General features: G+C 35.7%; 1 protein-coding gene across 8 annotated transcripts in view; it reads right to left on the bottom strand.

Moving 5' to 3' along the window:
- Positions 1-14,174, bottom strand: part of LRP1B (LDL receptor related protein 1B) — a 1,853,519-nt gene that overhangs the window by 88,491 nt on the left and 1,750,854 nt on the right. For all 8 annotated transcript variants that reach the window (XM_032387847.1, XM_032388632.1, XM_032390176.1 and 5 more), the window contains 2 exons: positions 8,437-8,660; positions 7,626-7,732 (listed from right to left, as the gene is read on the bottom strand). In XM_032387847.1, the coding sequence (XP_032243738.1) occupies positions 7,626-7,732; positions 8,437-8,660 (331 nt within the window). The remainder of the gene's footprint in view (positions 1-7,625; positions 7,733-8,436; positions 8,661-14,174) is intronic.

The raw sequence follows: 14,174 nt of genomic DNA, 5'->3' as shown, positions 1-14,174 counted from the left end.
GGAAAGCCAAGATTTGTAAGTAGTATTAACCAGCAAGTGTGCACTACCCTATTCTTGATTTAAAAGGTGATAAAAAGGGTCCAAAAACTGAAAGTATTTACCGCTATGTCAAATTTATTTTTAAAAAATTGTTAGAAGTATTTTTTGAGGGGTGCCTGGGTGGCTTAGTTGGTTAAGCATCTGCCTTTGACTCAGATCATGATTTCAGGGTCCTGGGATCGAGCCCCACTTCAGGCTCCCTGCTCAGCGGGGAGTCTGCTTCTCCCTTTCACTCTCCCTCTGTGCTTTCCCTCTCTCTCTCAAATAAATAAATAAAATCTTTTAAAAAAGTATTTTTTTTGCGACAGGTTGCCTACCTACAGTCTTAGATTCCAAACTAAAGTTATACATACACACACACACACACACACACACACACACACACACACACCCTTATTTGAGTGTTAGTAAAATAAATGCATCAAGGAGTTCCAAAACAGTCCTAAGGTTTTTTTCTTTTTTTTAATTTGGTTTTATTTAAATTCAATTAGTTAACATAGAGTGTATTATTAGTTTCAGAGATAGATTTCAGTGCATATAACACCCAGTGCTCATTATATCACATGCCTTCCTTAAGGCCCATCACCCAGTTACCCCACACCCAACCTACCTCCCCTCCAGCAGCTCTCAGTTTGTTTCCTATAGTTAAGAGTCTCTTAGGGTTTGTCTCCCTCTCTGATTTCATCTTATTTTATTTTTCCCTCCCTTCCCCTATGATCCTCTGGGTTTTATCGATTTCATTTAATTAGAGACCTTTGTTGTCTAAGGAAAAAAGAATTTGCAATCAATAATTATAAATGGTGCAGGGCCAATGTGTACTTCTTTAATCTCTCAGAAATTGCCAGGATTTGGTAAGCTTCTAGGTATCAAATAATATGTTATTTAAATCAAACTCGTAATCTTACATGCTCTCTTACTGGAGAGAAACTGGAAATTGTCCTTACCTGACACATCATTCATTAACCCAAATGTATTCACAAGACACTTCCCTTGTACTATACACTGTAAGGTACTAGGTACGTAGCAAAGAACAAAATAGATCATGTTCCTAATCTCATGGAGCATGCTACTCAACCACCAGACAATTGACTGAATCAGAAGATAAATTATGCTTTTCGTTTTTAACATAGTGTCTAATAAAATAAACAAGTGTGCCATTTGTCAAAAGAAGTTATAAAACCGCACCATGAGTTAGAGTGTTAAAGATTGTGGGCATTCATCTCTTCATTCATTCAGTACATAGTTATTCTTAAGCCCACACCAATTATGGGCACTATAATATTCTTCAATGTACATATGAATACCGGTAATGGTTTTGATTTAAGTTGTTTGTGGTCTTATTGGATACATAGAATATACATTAAAGAGTTCATGTTCTACTATATCATTAAAGCAGTAGATGATGAAGTATCAACTATGGAGATAATGAGTGCTATGAAAGCCCAGAGAATCGACGTATTCCCATCATGATTTTGGAAAGTATGTAATGGCAGTGCTGGTAGGGAGGAAACATAAGGCTAGCAAATGGGTAGACTGACTATTCAGCTGGATAGTACAATTCTAACCTTGAAATACTTAGGGGTTACATAAAGGGATAGATAAGTTCACATCTATTCCTATTGCTGTTCATTCCTGCAGATATCATCTATACCCTATTCAAGTACAGAGTGTAATCAAATGTGCAGCATCTCTGTGCACATATTCATTCATGAAAGGTAGCATTTCCAATGAACCCAAAATGTAAAGAATAACATATTACACTTGGCGGGAAACAGAAGTGTTATTATAGTTACTGATTTCAATATAATAACCTTGGTGTCAGGGCAACTATTTATAAACATATACCAAGAAAAAAGAGAGAAAAAAAATAGGTACAAACAAGTCATGTTTCTGGGAAGACAGAAGTAATGAATGTACTTCCATAGAAGGATATCTCAAGGATACATATGTATAAGTACACATGTCTCTCTACATATAATATGTACATATACATACAGATGCAGAACTATGACTAACTTATTTCCAGCTGTTCATTATCACGCTCTAGTAATATGCTATTTACGAAATCTAAATTATTTATTATTTCCTAAAGCTTGCATGAGATTTGTTCCTGACTCATTTTTATATCAATAACATGTAGCATGACAATACTCAGGAGTTATTAATCACTGTAAAGATAACATTGGGAGATCTTTTGCCTGATGGAATAAAATCCTGCTTAGGAATACAAAACCAGCATTTCCAATATTAAGAAAGTCACTTATTAAGCAGGGAGGCATGAAGTGAAGTAATAGATTTTTATATGTGGCTTGTGGATTTTTAAAAATCTTGCAGAATTCTAACTGATATACAATGAGAAAATGAATCAAATTAACAAAATATACTAAATGACATTTTAAAATGTGAATAAAAATAATTATCAGTGCTAGGGAGTTATGGTGGACATTATATGGAATAATATGAGGCTTTAGCATTGTACATAGCACATTGTTTTTAACAATTATTCTTAGCCTGTTAGATATTAAAGGAATTATGTTAATCAATTTATATTAGTTTTAACATCTGATTTAAATTAATTGTTACAGGGCCGCCTGGGTGGCTCAGTCGTTTAAGCATCTGTCTTTAGCTCAGGTCATGATCCCAGGGTCTGGGGTGTCGGGTTCCCCATTTAGTGGGGAATCTGCTTCTCTCTCCCTCTGACCCTCCACTTGTGCTCTATCCCTCTCTCTCAAATAAATAAATAAAATCTTTCAAAAAGTAAATAAATTTTTACAAATTCTCTATAAGGTAAATATATCATATATATTTTATAAATAAGAAATTTGATGCTCCAAAGTTTATACAGGTTGCTCAGTTTTAACTCAAGCCTATATAAATGGAGGGCTTATGCTCTTTCTGCTAATTTATGTTTTCTCCGTGGAAGTCACTATAGTATACCCAATAAGGTCTACATCTTTCTGTTGAAGCTCTTCCTTCAGCGATTGTGACACTGAATTCTGTTGCTTCGTTCCAACTGCTCAAACACCCTTACAGTCTTCAGTGCCAACTGGGTCTCTTCTAAATATAAGCATGTCACAAAATTCTACCCTAAGAAGCCTCTTTGTCTTCCCCTCCGTTGTCCATCTTAACAACTCCAGCAGCTTTAAATATCAGCTTTCTTTGCTAATTCCCCAAACTTTAAGCTTAAACCCTAAGCTTTAAGCTCAAGAACTAAAATTTTCAATTACCTGTGTGATATCTCCATCTGACTGACTCAGCTGGCTCTCATCCACACCTGCAACATTTGCCTGTGACCGACAGCACCACACAGTCTGCTCAAGTGCACCTTCTCAAGGTTCTACTCTCCATACCTAATAATGTCACATGGCAAACCCTCTCCACCATCTCTTCTTCTTCTTCTTCTTCTTCTTTTTTTTTTTTAAGATTTTATTTGATAGAGAGCACGAGAGCACAAGAGCATGAGCAGGGTGGGGAGGGAGGGGCAGAGAGAAGGGAGAAGCAGGCTCCCCGCTGAGCAGGGAGCCCCACGTGGGGCTTGATCCCAGGACCCTGGGATCATGACCTGAGTTGAAGGCAGATGCTTAACTGACTGAGCCACGCACCCCCATTTCTGACCCTTCTTCCTGCTCTATTTTCACTCTCTTTTCCATAGCACAAAACACTCATAACTTACTTTATAATTTACTTTTTAAAATATTATATTTTTACTATATAACCACTAGAAGAGGGATCTGTGTGTTCACTCCTGTATTCCAAATGCCTAAAATTATCCCTGACATATAGTAGGCACACAGAAAATATTGTTGAAAGAGTGAATAAATGGCTCTTAAGAGTCTACTGCCTATAAGTGAGGCAGAAGTTTTCAAAGCAGAGTTGCTGAGAAGAAAACTCACACATGCCCAGTCACATGGAGTAGAGAGCCTCACACCAACTCCTTTCTTGACATGTCCCTGTGGATGTCTGATCAGATCCTGTTATCTACTTAACGTAAAGCAATTGTACTTGTCATGGTCTCTGAGATCCTGCATGGGCTGACCCCTACCCACCTTCCCAAGCCTTGTCTCGTGCTGTTTTCCAATTTGTTTCCAATTCGCTTACCATGCTCTTTGGCTTCTCTACCTCAGGGCCTTTGGTCCCATTCTTTACTCTGTGTTGCACCATCATTCCCCATGTCTATGTCTTCACACAGTTTAGCAATTAACCTTAACCATCAATACCTCAAAAAGCCTTCCCTCCCCACTATAATTAATGTGACACCTGCTGCCTGCTGCACCCACTCCTCTCTATCAGAGCCATTTACACACACAAGCACTTGTGCATGCACACACACACATACAAACACACTTCTTTGTTTTTTCTTTTTATGGTCCCCCACATTAGAATTTAAGCTCTGTGAGTACAGGGATCCATACTTCTGATGACCAATAGTACCTGGCATATAGTGAGCATCCAATATTTTTTAATGAAAGGAGGGATGGATAAATGAAGGAAATAAGATAATTATATGAATGGTTAGATTTATTGACTTTTTATCCCTCTTTGACACATTTCTTAACTCTTCCATTATTCTCATATGCGTTTGATAAATTCCACCGTGCTAACTCTGCCTTGCCTCCCATATACATTCTCCCCTTTTCCGCTGTTACTATTCTAGTTATGTTATTCTCTGCTCTTGTCAGGACCATACAATGGATTGTTAGCTGGTCTCTTAGCTCTGTATCTGTTTATTTCATTGGCACAATGCTACCAAAGCAATAAGCCTGGAGACCTACCTTATTCACAACACCCCTTGAATCAAAATTGTACAGTGGTGGGCGCCTGGGTGGCTCAGTTGGTTGAGCGACTGCCTTCGGCTCAGGTCATGATCCTGGAGTCCCTGGATCGAGTCCCACATCGGGCTCCCTGCTCGGCAGGGAGTCTGCTTCTCCCTCTGACCCTCCCCCCTCTCATGTGCTCTCTCTCTCATTCTCTCTCTCTCAAATAAATAAATAAAATCTTAAAAAAAAAAATTGTACAGTGGTTCATTACTGACCAAGAAATCATGTAAAAACACCTTGGTATGCAAAGTTCTCTATTCTCAGTTCATGTTACATTACCTATCCTGTCCCCTTCTAGGTGTGTCATGATTCCTAATATCATAGAACGTGCCATGTAGCTTTACATTGCAGCCCCTGGCTCAGAGTGCTATGTCATTTAATATATACAACAATATCTTAAGTTAGTTATTATTATCCCTTGGTTTGCTAATGATAAAAATCAAAGTTTGAAAATAATAAGTTCCTTTCTGAGATCTCATAGCTAGTAAGTAATCCCTTGGGATTCAAAACCAGGTATATTTGACTTCAAAGAACACCTTTATAACATCTACACCATGATAGGTTATCTGCCCACCTTTCAGATGCCTACCTATCCTTCAAGTACTTGTTCAAGTGACACCTTTCACACAGTTTTCCAGTCTTGGCGAGAATACCAAATACCTATCTACTACCTGCTTGTTCAGAGCTAAGGAATCATACTTGCCCTCCTTCCCCAGAGAATTGTCCTCAACTGACTGCAGCAGCCTCGATTGGGAAGTTAGAGCCCAAAGGTCAACCAATGACTGATGGAGCATATAAAACAGGACCCCTTTCCTGCCATGGGATTTATGCTCCAAAGCACATCCCCTGTGGCTCAAGCCAAAATGAGAGTTTACCTGAGACACAGTCTTTCTGGCATCTTTCCCTTTCTCTCTCCATCTTTTACAGGTTTCTCCTGAATAACACTCCCCTCATAAATAACCTTTACAAGAATTCCTGTCTCAGGCTTTCCTAAGAACCTTCTGACAGGCAATTCTATAAATTGCTGCCAGAATCCTTCTTTAAAATGAAAATTATGTTACATATACTGTGATTATGTAAGTTAACATCATGTAAGTTGTTAATCTTTTTAAAAAATTAATTGTAGGTGATTAACATAACATAATAATTAAAAAATTAATTTTGCAACTTTTCTGTAGGTCCAGAATTAATTAAAAATTAAAAAAATAAAAAGTTAAAGTTCTTTAAAAAATGAAAATAATGTTTGAGCATATTATGCCACTTGCCTCTTCAGTTGCCTCCCATGTCTCCCTCCTCTTAAAGGAGAATAAAATTCATTCCTTAACAGTGTGTTTGATGTCCCAGATGATCTACGCCTAGCCACCTGGGCACCCTCACTTCTCCCATTTTCCTGAGTTGCTAATATATTCCTAGGTGTACTAACATTCTTGCTGTTCTTGACACATTCTAAGCTCATTCCTAACTCATAACATGCTGTTTCCTCTGTTTGGAAAGCTCTTTGCTCACATATTCACATAGATTGCCACCTCTATGATGTTCTCTTCTCAAATATCACCTTTCTAGAGATGACTTTTTTGATAATCCTATTCATAATTCTACCCCCCGCATAGCGCCCATTCTTTTGTATATAGCACTTATTAGTATTGACATGATGTATATTAAATATTCTATCCTCTGGAGGAAGGCAAGTTTCATGAGAGTTGGTAATCTCTTCACTAGAGTTAGAACTTGTCTTCAGCATCTGGAACAATTTCTCATACCAGGTGGGTGTTCAATTAGTACTCGTTAAATCAGTGACTGGAGACAAACTTATGTAAATGAACTAATTCCCAAAGACTGCTCCTTCCCATAAAGAGTAAAAACAATGTAGTTGAAGGAAAATCCTACGACACATTAACAGTTAATAAGAATGTAAGTGCCAAATAGAAATAAAATTGCAACTACATAAGATACTACAAAGCATAATTATTTAATAATATGTGTTCTAGAAATGTATTCTCTCCTTTGGGGTATAGTGCACAGGGATGTTGTGTGTGGCATGAAATCCTTGTGGCTCCTGCAGTTCTGAAAATGTTTTATTGTTGAAGAATTGTTGAATTAGACCTTATAAGGTGGGTAAGATTCAGCTGGGTGCACAAAATTCAGAAGGGCATTCTAGATGGGGAGCCTGGGAGGCAAATGCAATGGGGAAAAAACAGGCAGGCAAAACAGAACAAAACAAAACAAAAAAAACACACAAGCTCCTGAACAGTCCTGGGGGTATAGAGAGTTTGGGGTGGTAGTTTGGAAGATATAGCTGGGAAGGATATTAAAGCCCAATTAAAAAGAGCTGTGAATGAAAGGGCAAGGAACCATGACGTCTGCCTTTTACAGAAATTATTTGTTTTCCCACCTCTTTGCCCATTTAGTTTATGATCCTGTAGGAATATTATCATCTATCCCAGCATCATTAACATATATAAGTAAAAATACCCTAATACATTATAAACTGTCAAAATTCCATGCATGTGAAATCCTACAAATGGCCTTGCAACTTAAGCAATTTTCAAATAATATCCCCATAATATCACTGGCAGTATGATAAGCCCTTGATTTTTAAGTTGGAAAAATACAACATGAAATGTTAATGACTTTCATAAAGTCATACTATAAATTATTTTATCTGCTTGTAAAAATGATTATATTGCCAACAAACCTAGAAAGAATTGTAACGCTAATATGTTGATCATATTGCTCCACATTCTAGACTGTGTCAGAAATACATCATACCTGTGGGTCTTTGCAAATTCTTTTGTACTAAAATCCTTCTCAAAGTACCGTCCATTCCTGCTTCTTCTATGTGGGAGTGGTCCCCAACGACAGTCCAGTACATCATCCTGACGAGACAGGTCAAGTTGGTTAGCTTGCAGATAGTGCTGTTATAACTCAGCTTGCTCCCCAAAACAGTTTCTCTTCAGACTGTGTGCATCAGAATCACCCCAGAGTCCCTGAAAAAGCAGATTCCTGGATCCTACTCTAAACCTACAGACTGGGAACCTCCAATAAGGGTGGGTGATTAGGAGTTTTATTTAACATTTCTCTATTTTCCTTTTTGGTCCTTGCCTATAAATGAAAAAGTAAGAGTAAAAAAGGAACAATTCAAGCAAAGGAAAGGAAAGATTTGTGTTAAAATTGTTTAAATTTGTTCATACATACACCTACATCTTTTATTATCACAGATAGCCAAAATACTAATACTCTACACTTCATATGTTCAATATTATGGTTAATGTCTTGAAAGTTCAATCTTAGGTTAACAATACAGGTTATGCGTTCATTGCAATGTCCATATAAGACACATACACATACATACATAGAATGTATAATGTAGCAGCCTTTCAGGAAAACATATATATTGTGTCACCATTTGGTGTGAAAAGGACATGCTTTTGTATAGAAGTAGAGGGGGTTTAGAAGTCTTGTGAATCTATTATATGTTGAACACTTATTATAGAAAGAAAACTACAGAGCACAGGTGGGAAAAATATCTAAAAATGGATATGCATATCAAGAAATATAAATAGCCAGCTCATTAACCTACCCTCTTTTAGGATTTACAGCAATAGCATAGGGTTCTCCAGCCATGTTTGTTAAGAGTCTGGTGCAGTTGGGGCCATTCAGCTGCCCCACGTTGATAGAGTACCTCAGACTGGTCCAGTGAGTGGTGTAGTAACTGAACCAGTGCATTCTAGAATGATCAGTCCAATAAATATTTCCAGCAACCCAGTCAACTGCAATGTCCCTGGGCCTTTTAAATTCAGGACACTAAAAGAAAACAAAACAACACCACAGTATTTTCAAAAGCAAAGCGGTAGAGGGGAGGTCTGTATACATTGATATTTTATGGGAATAATATCAACATGGTCAGGTGTTAATTGTTACACAGGTTTTTTAAATATCAAAAATGCTCCATTTTATTCTTAATTTTTATAGGTATTATTAATTTCACAAATTTTAAGTGCACAACTCATTGGAGTTTAACCTAGCACTGTCTTTGTATAACCACCACCCTGCTAGAATATTTCTAGAATTATAGAAGCTTCACCTATAACTTCTCCTAGTCAGTATTCCTCGAGATTAACCATAATTCCGATGTCTAACAAAATAGAATAAACAAATTCATATAAATAGTATCATACTATTCTATTCCTGACTTCTTTTACTCAACATTGTATCTATGAAATTCATTCATATTGTTGTACATGCCAGTTACTAATACTTTTTTATTGATGGGTAGTATTTCATTTTATGAATATGCCACAATTTTTCACCATTTTACTGATGATATCCATTTGGATTATTTGTAATTTTAGGCCACTAAACCAAAGTCATGAATGTTCTTGTACACGCCTTTTGGTGGACACAAACATTCATTTCTATTGAGTATTTAGCAAGGAATAGAATTGTTGAGTCTTAAGGTATACATATACTTAGCTTGGATAGATACTGCTAGCATTTTTTTTTTCAGAGTTTGTACAAATATACACTCTTTTCAGCAATTTAAGGAAGTCCCAGTTGTTCTGCATCCTCACCATATATAATTTGATTTAAAAATTGAAAAAAGTATTAGTACAGATGGACACATTTAGAGAGATACTGTATTCAAACATATTTTAAGGAAAGTTACAATATCTGTCATTTATATTAAATTTACTAGCTTGGATTTTCTGCTTTATATTGTATTATTGAATTATTGTGAGACAGAAAAGTAAGGGAGTTCTTTGCAAATAGACAGCAAGGAAAATAATGTATGCTCTGTGCCCTTCAATTAATTTGATCACTTCCAGTAGGAAATAGTGTCATAATTAATTTGACATAGTCAGGTTTATTGTGCATAACCAAAAGTGAGAAAGGATTCCCAGGGGTATTATATCAAGAATGGAAACAATTATTTGAAGGTGATTATAACTAGACATGTGGTCAATGTGTAAGAACATCATTAAGACCTGGCAACCAGTGGAAATATGGGTTTTTAACACATGATAGTTTCTTGTGTGAATTACTAGTGAACAAATTCTATTGAAGGAGTGAGTGGACTTGGATTAAAAGAAGAGAAACTAAACTCAAAAAAAGAAACATGAGATATCAATAAACAGGAATTGCAAGCCACTGTCTGCTGTGGGATTACTGGGCTCTCAAGGAAGGAAAATATGGCCTGAACTAAACACAGAACCCATAGAAATTTCTAACAACCTTTATTATCAGTCTTTTCACCTATTGATTTAAAAACTGAAATTATGAAATTTATAGTAACACATTCCTCAACTCTAACAATAAATACTATCTATCTACCCAGTGATAGCTCAGTGATGTTTAATGAAAAGCATTCTGCAATACAATATGCTTTAGAAACAGTATAAATAATAGTCACAGGTGGGTAGAATATAAATATTTGTCCTAGCCAAACCACAAGATTATTTTCAAATGTTCCAGTATCATTTAAATTAACTGTAATTTTTTTCCTGTTTTGGCAGCGTCTAAAAGTAAATATATGAACAAATGGCACGGATATGTCACGGTAAGTCATAAATTTATAAATATGACAGACAATGAAGAAAATAACCATTATAAGCTGTTTAGGGTCTGTTGGAGCATATTTATCATTTTCTAACACTAGTGAAGCAAACCCTCAGCATGCAAAAAAAATATTGGTTATCTAGCATGAGCATAGAAAAATATCTAGTTTCCCTTTATCAGATGTAAATATATACACGATTTCCTATCCTAAGAGTATCCTTGCTAAAATAGGACACATTCCATGCAAAGTTCCACTTTTTTGAATTTAGGATTTTCATTTTGTTTTACTCATTATTTTTTCTAAAAAAAAAAGTCTGATTATCTTTCCAATCTATACGTCTACACCTGGACTGCAGACAATTAAAAACCCGAATTCTTTATTTTCATAGAACATTCAGAAGTTTGATTAAGTGATCAGGTAAGCAGACTGGTGAAGATTCTACTAATGGCAAATTCTAGAAGGATAAATCAAATTTATGTCACATTACTAGGGTAGAAAATATGGCTTAGGGGAAGGGAAAAATGTTACTTTCCAATGCTAATCACAAAGAGATACTGATGGAGTCATTTAAATCTATACATTTATTCTCTGGTTCCCTGATCAAGGAATCCCTAATGTCATTCCAGTATCAACTAAAGTAGTTAGAATATGGGGTAAAGGACATCACACCCAATAAATTCAACCTATGGTCATAAATCATTGGTGGCAAGATGATTCTCAGAGAATAATGGCATCAGGGTGAAGATGTTCCCAGATGTTCATCTTCACTGATTTCACAACATACTGAATGCTCAATGATTCTCAACACTGAAGAGAGAGGAACTGAACAGAAAAAGAACAATAACAAGAAAGCAACAGGATGCTCCTATTGTCAAGGAAACTATGGCCAAATTAGGAAATCATCCTTTATAATGAGTTCCATAGGAATGAAATAATCCCTCTCTACTGCCCACAGTTTGACCAGGATTGTGAATAGTATTAGCATATAAAAGGGACTCTAGTATTAAATGGATGTTGGCGGGGGAGTGAAAGGTGGAAATTCCTGTTGGATCTTGATATAATAGAAAAAACAATTTGTGGAGAGGTTCAAAATCAAACAGGTGAATACAAGAAGTGGGCAAACACAGTAAAATAAACAGGTTCTGGGAGAGGAATGGAGTCTGACATGGGACAACAGAAAACAGGAAAGCTAAGCCATTTGCTTCTAAAGAGGTGAAAAACAAAACAAAACAAACAGACACATCAGATTCAAAAGAAGAAGAAAATATAAAACTCTCATTGCCCCTTTGGTTAGCTCACTAGACAGATAGGCCTATGAGCTAGAGGCACCAATGAAATATGTCATGTTGAAGAGACTGTAGAGGCAAGCAGTTACCCTGACAACAAAAGGCGTTGCTCATATTGTTGCACAAAGTGGAAGACACATTTTGACTGCTCTCTCCAGGCAGATGATTTCTTTCCTAATAAGCTCTCTAAATACACAGCCAAAGTGTTGAGGCCTGAGGCATTCTTCTTTGTGGAGATATATTAGTCCAATGAATGAAACACTTAAATCTTACAGAAAAATTGGCAGACTTGTTGTAACAAAATTAGAGGTTACTACTTTAAATTACTAATCCTTTACAGCTGTGGATTGTAAGGTATCTGTCACAATTCCAGCTTCAGGAAACTAAAGCTATAAGTCACTGGAGATATTTGATTTAAATCAAGGAAAGAGGAAAATCTATGAAGTGGGACTTCAAGCATTTGAACCATGGAAATACTGTCCTCTTTTTAAAAAAAATTCCTATAGGGCGCCTGGGTGGCTCGGTTGGTTGAGCGACTGCCTTCGGCTCAGGTCATGATCCTGGAGTCCCGGGATCGAGTCCCACATGGGGCTCCCTGCTCAGCAGGGAGTCTGCTTCTCCCTCTGACCCTGCCCCCTCTCATGTGCTCTCTCACTCTCTCTCTCTCTCTCATTCTCTCTCTCAAATAAATAAATAAAATCTTAAAAAAAAAAAATTCCTATAGTTAGCAATATACTTTAAGAAAATACAGTTAACACAAGGGTAGATTGAAGTAGTCACATATTTTATCTATGTGTTATTTTTTTCATGTAAGAAAAGAAAATTTGGCTCATTTTACTAAAGTTAATTATCCTGTAATGTAAAGCTATTAAAACAAAGCTGTAAAGCCACTCTAAAGTGTGTGTGTGTGTGTGTGTGTATGTGTATGGTGTATATCACACTAAATGAAAAGGCTATTTACACTTTTGGCCTATAATATATGAATCAGATTAAATTCTCATAAACCAGGAAATAGAAGTAAAATAATGACTATGCAAATTCTGAACATTACTAAATTATATGGCTTAATAATATTATAAGATATGTAGATATATATTATTTCAATCTAGAAGCTCATATAGCAATGGGGAAATCCAAAAAGAACCAAGAAAAAGTTATATTTGGAGTCAGAATGTGTAAGAGTTCCAAAAACACTTCAGGAAGGAAATCCCTGCCTTCTACCTACAATTTATTCTGAAGAACAGATTATTTCAATTTGAGTAATTTTAAACCTTTATTTATCTACATTAAGACCATGTCTGCCTGGCACAAACTCCTCTTAGGGGGGAAAAGAAACTAAATAAAAGTATGTAATTCTTGGACAATTTCCAAAAAGACCACATTTGTCTTTGGATTATAGACTCAATATTGTATGTGACTTTGTCTTTTTTTTTTTTTTTCAGCATACTCAGTATTCTTTAAACTTACCCATCATTTACCACCCTCCCTCCAAAAATAAAAAAAAAAAAGAGAAAAGAGCAAAACTGGCTCCCAAAACCTTCTTCACACTATTAGGGTAAAAAAAAAAAGATATAGAAGATTAAAAAGCACATTAAATTTGGAATCAGAAACTTGGCGTAAAATAATCCTAGTTTCTCCATAAATTATGTGATATATAAAATAAAGGTTTTGGATTAGATGATCTGTAAAATTCTTCAGACTGTAAACATTAAATTATATAGCAGTTTAATAATATTATCCATTCTATGTAAGCCTGCATTTTACATAGCTTTAAGGGTGTATCTAATGCTAATAGTGAATTTTCATGCATTAGTATGTGAAAAATTTGTTGGTACTTATGGGAGCAATTTTGATATCATCCCCCAGAATTAAGGAATAAAGGTGTCTTCTGACATTTACAATTTAAACAAGCATAACACTTGAGATGGAAAGCAGAGCTATCTGAAAGTGGAGATTGCAAAGTGGTAGATTGAGGACTAAATTTTTCAAGTAAACAAAACTTTTAGGTATATTTTAACTTTAAAATTAAGATATCACCTTAAAATCAAGTTTTCTTTTTCTTTTAGCATTTACTAATGAATCATTGAACATTATATCAAAAACTAATGATGTAAAAAAAAAGAATCAAGTTGTTTTTTTCTTAAAAATTGAGGATATATAAGATAGTATATAAAAAGCAGGGAAATATTACAGAACAACAGAGTCAATCAGCTGCTGCCCCCTGATTTAATGGAACTTGTATTGAGTTTGCCTCTCTTACCTGGGTCCCTATTGTTATGTCAAATCTGTTTCACTCATTTATCTTACCCATATAGCTGGTTTGCAGCCCATGCCTTAAAGAGACAAAAGAAGTTGACCTTATTGGATAAATCATGTATCAATAAGAAAGGGAGTTAAGACAGCAATAAACACATAGAAAAAGAGTCACAGAAGCAAATGTTGATACTGTCTCCAGAATCATTAAGTAAGCATCTT

Source organism: Phoca vitulina, unplaced genomic scaffold, assembly GCF_004348235.1.
Source record: "Phoca vitulina isolate PV1807 unplaced genomic scaffold, GSC_HSeal_1.0 scaffold1, whole genome shotgun sequence".
Classification (NCBI taxonomy): Eukaryota; Metazoa; Chordata; class Mammalia; order Carnivora; family Phocidae; genus Phoca; species Phoca vitulina.
Note: the sequence above shows the minus strand (reverse complement) of the source record. Positions and strands in the feature narration are given on the sequence as shown.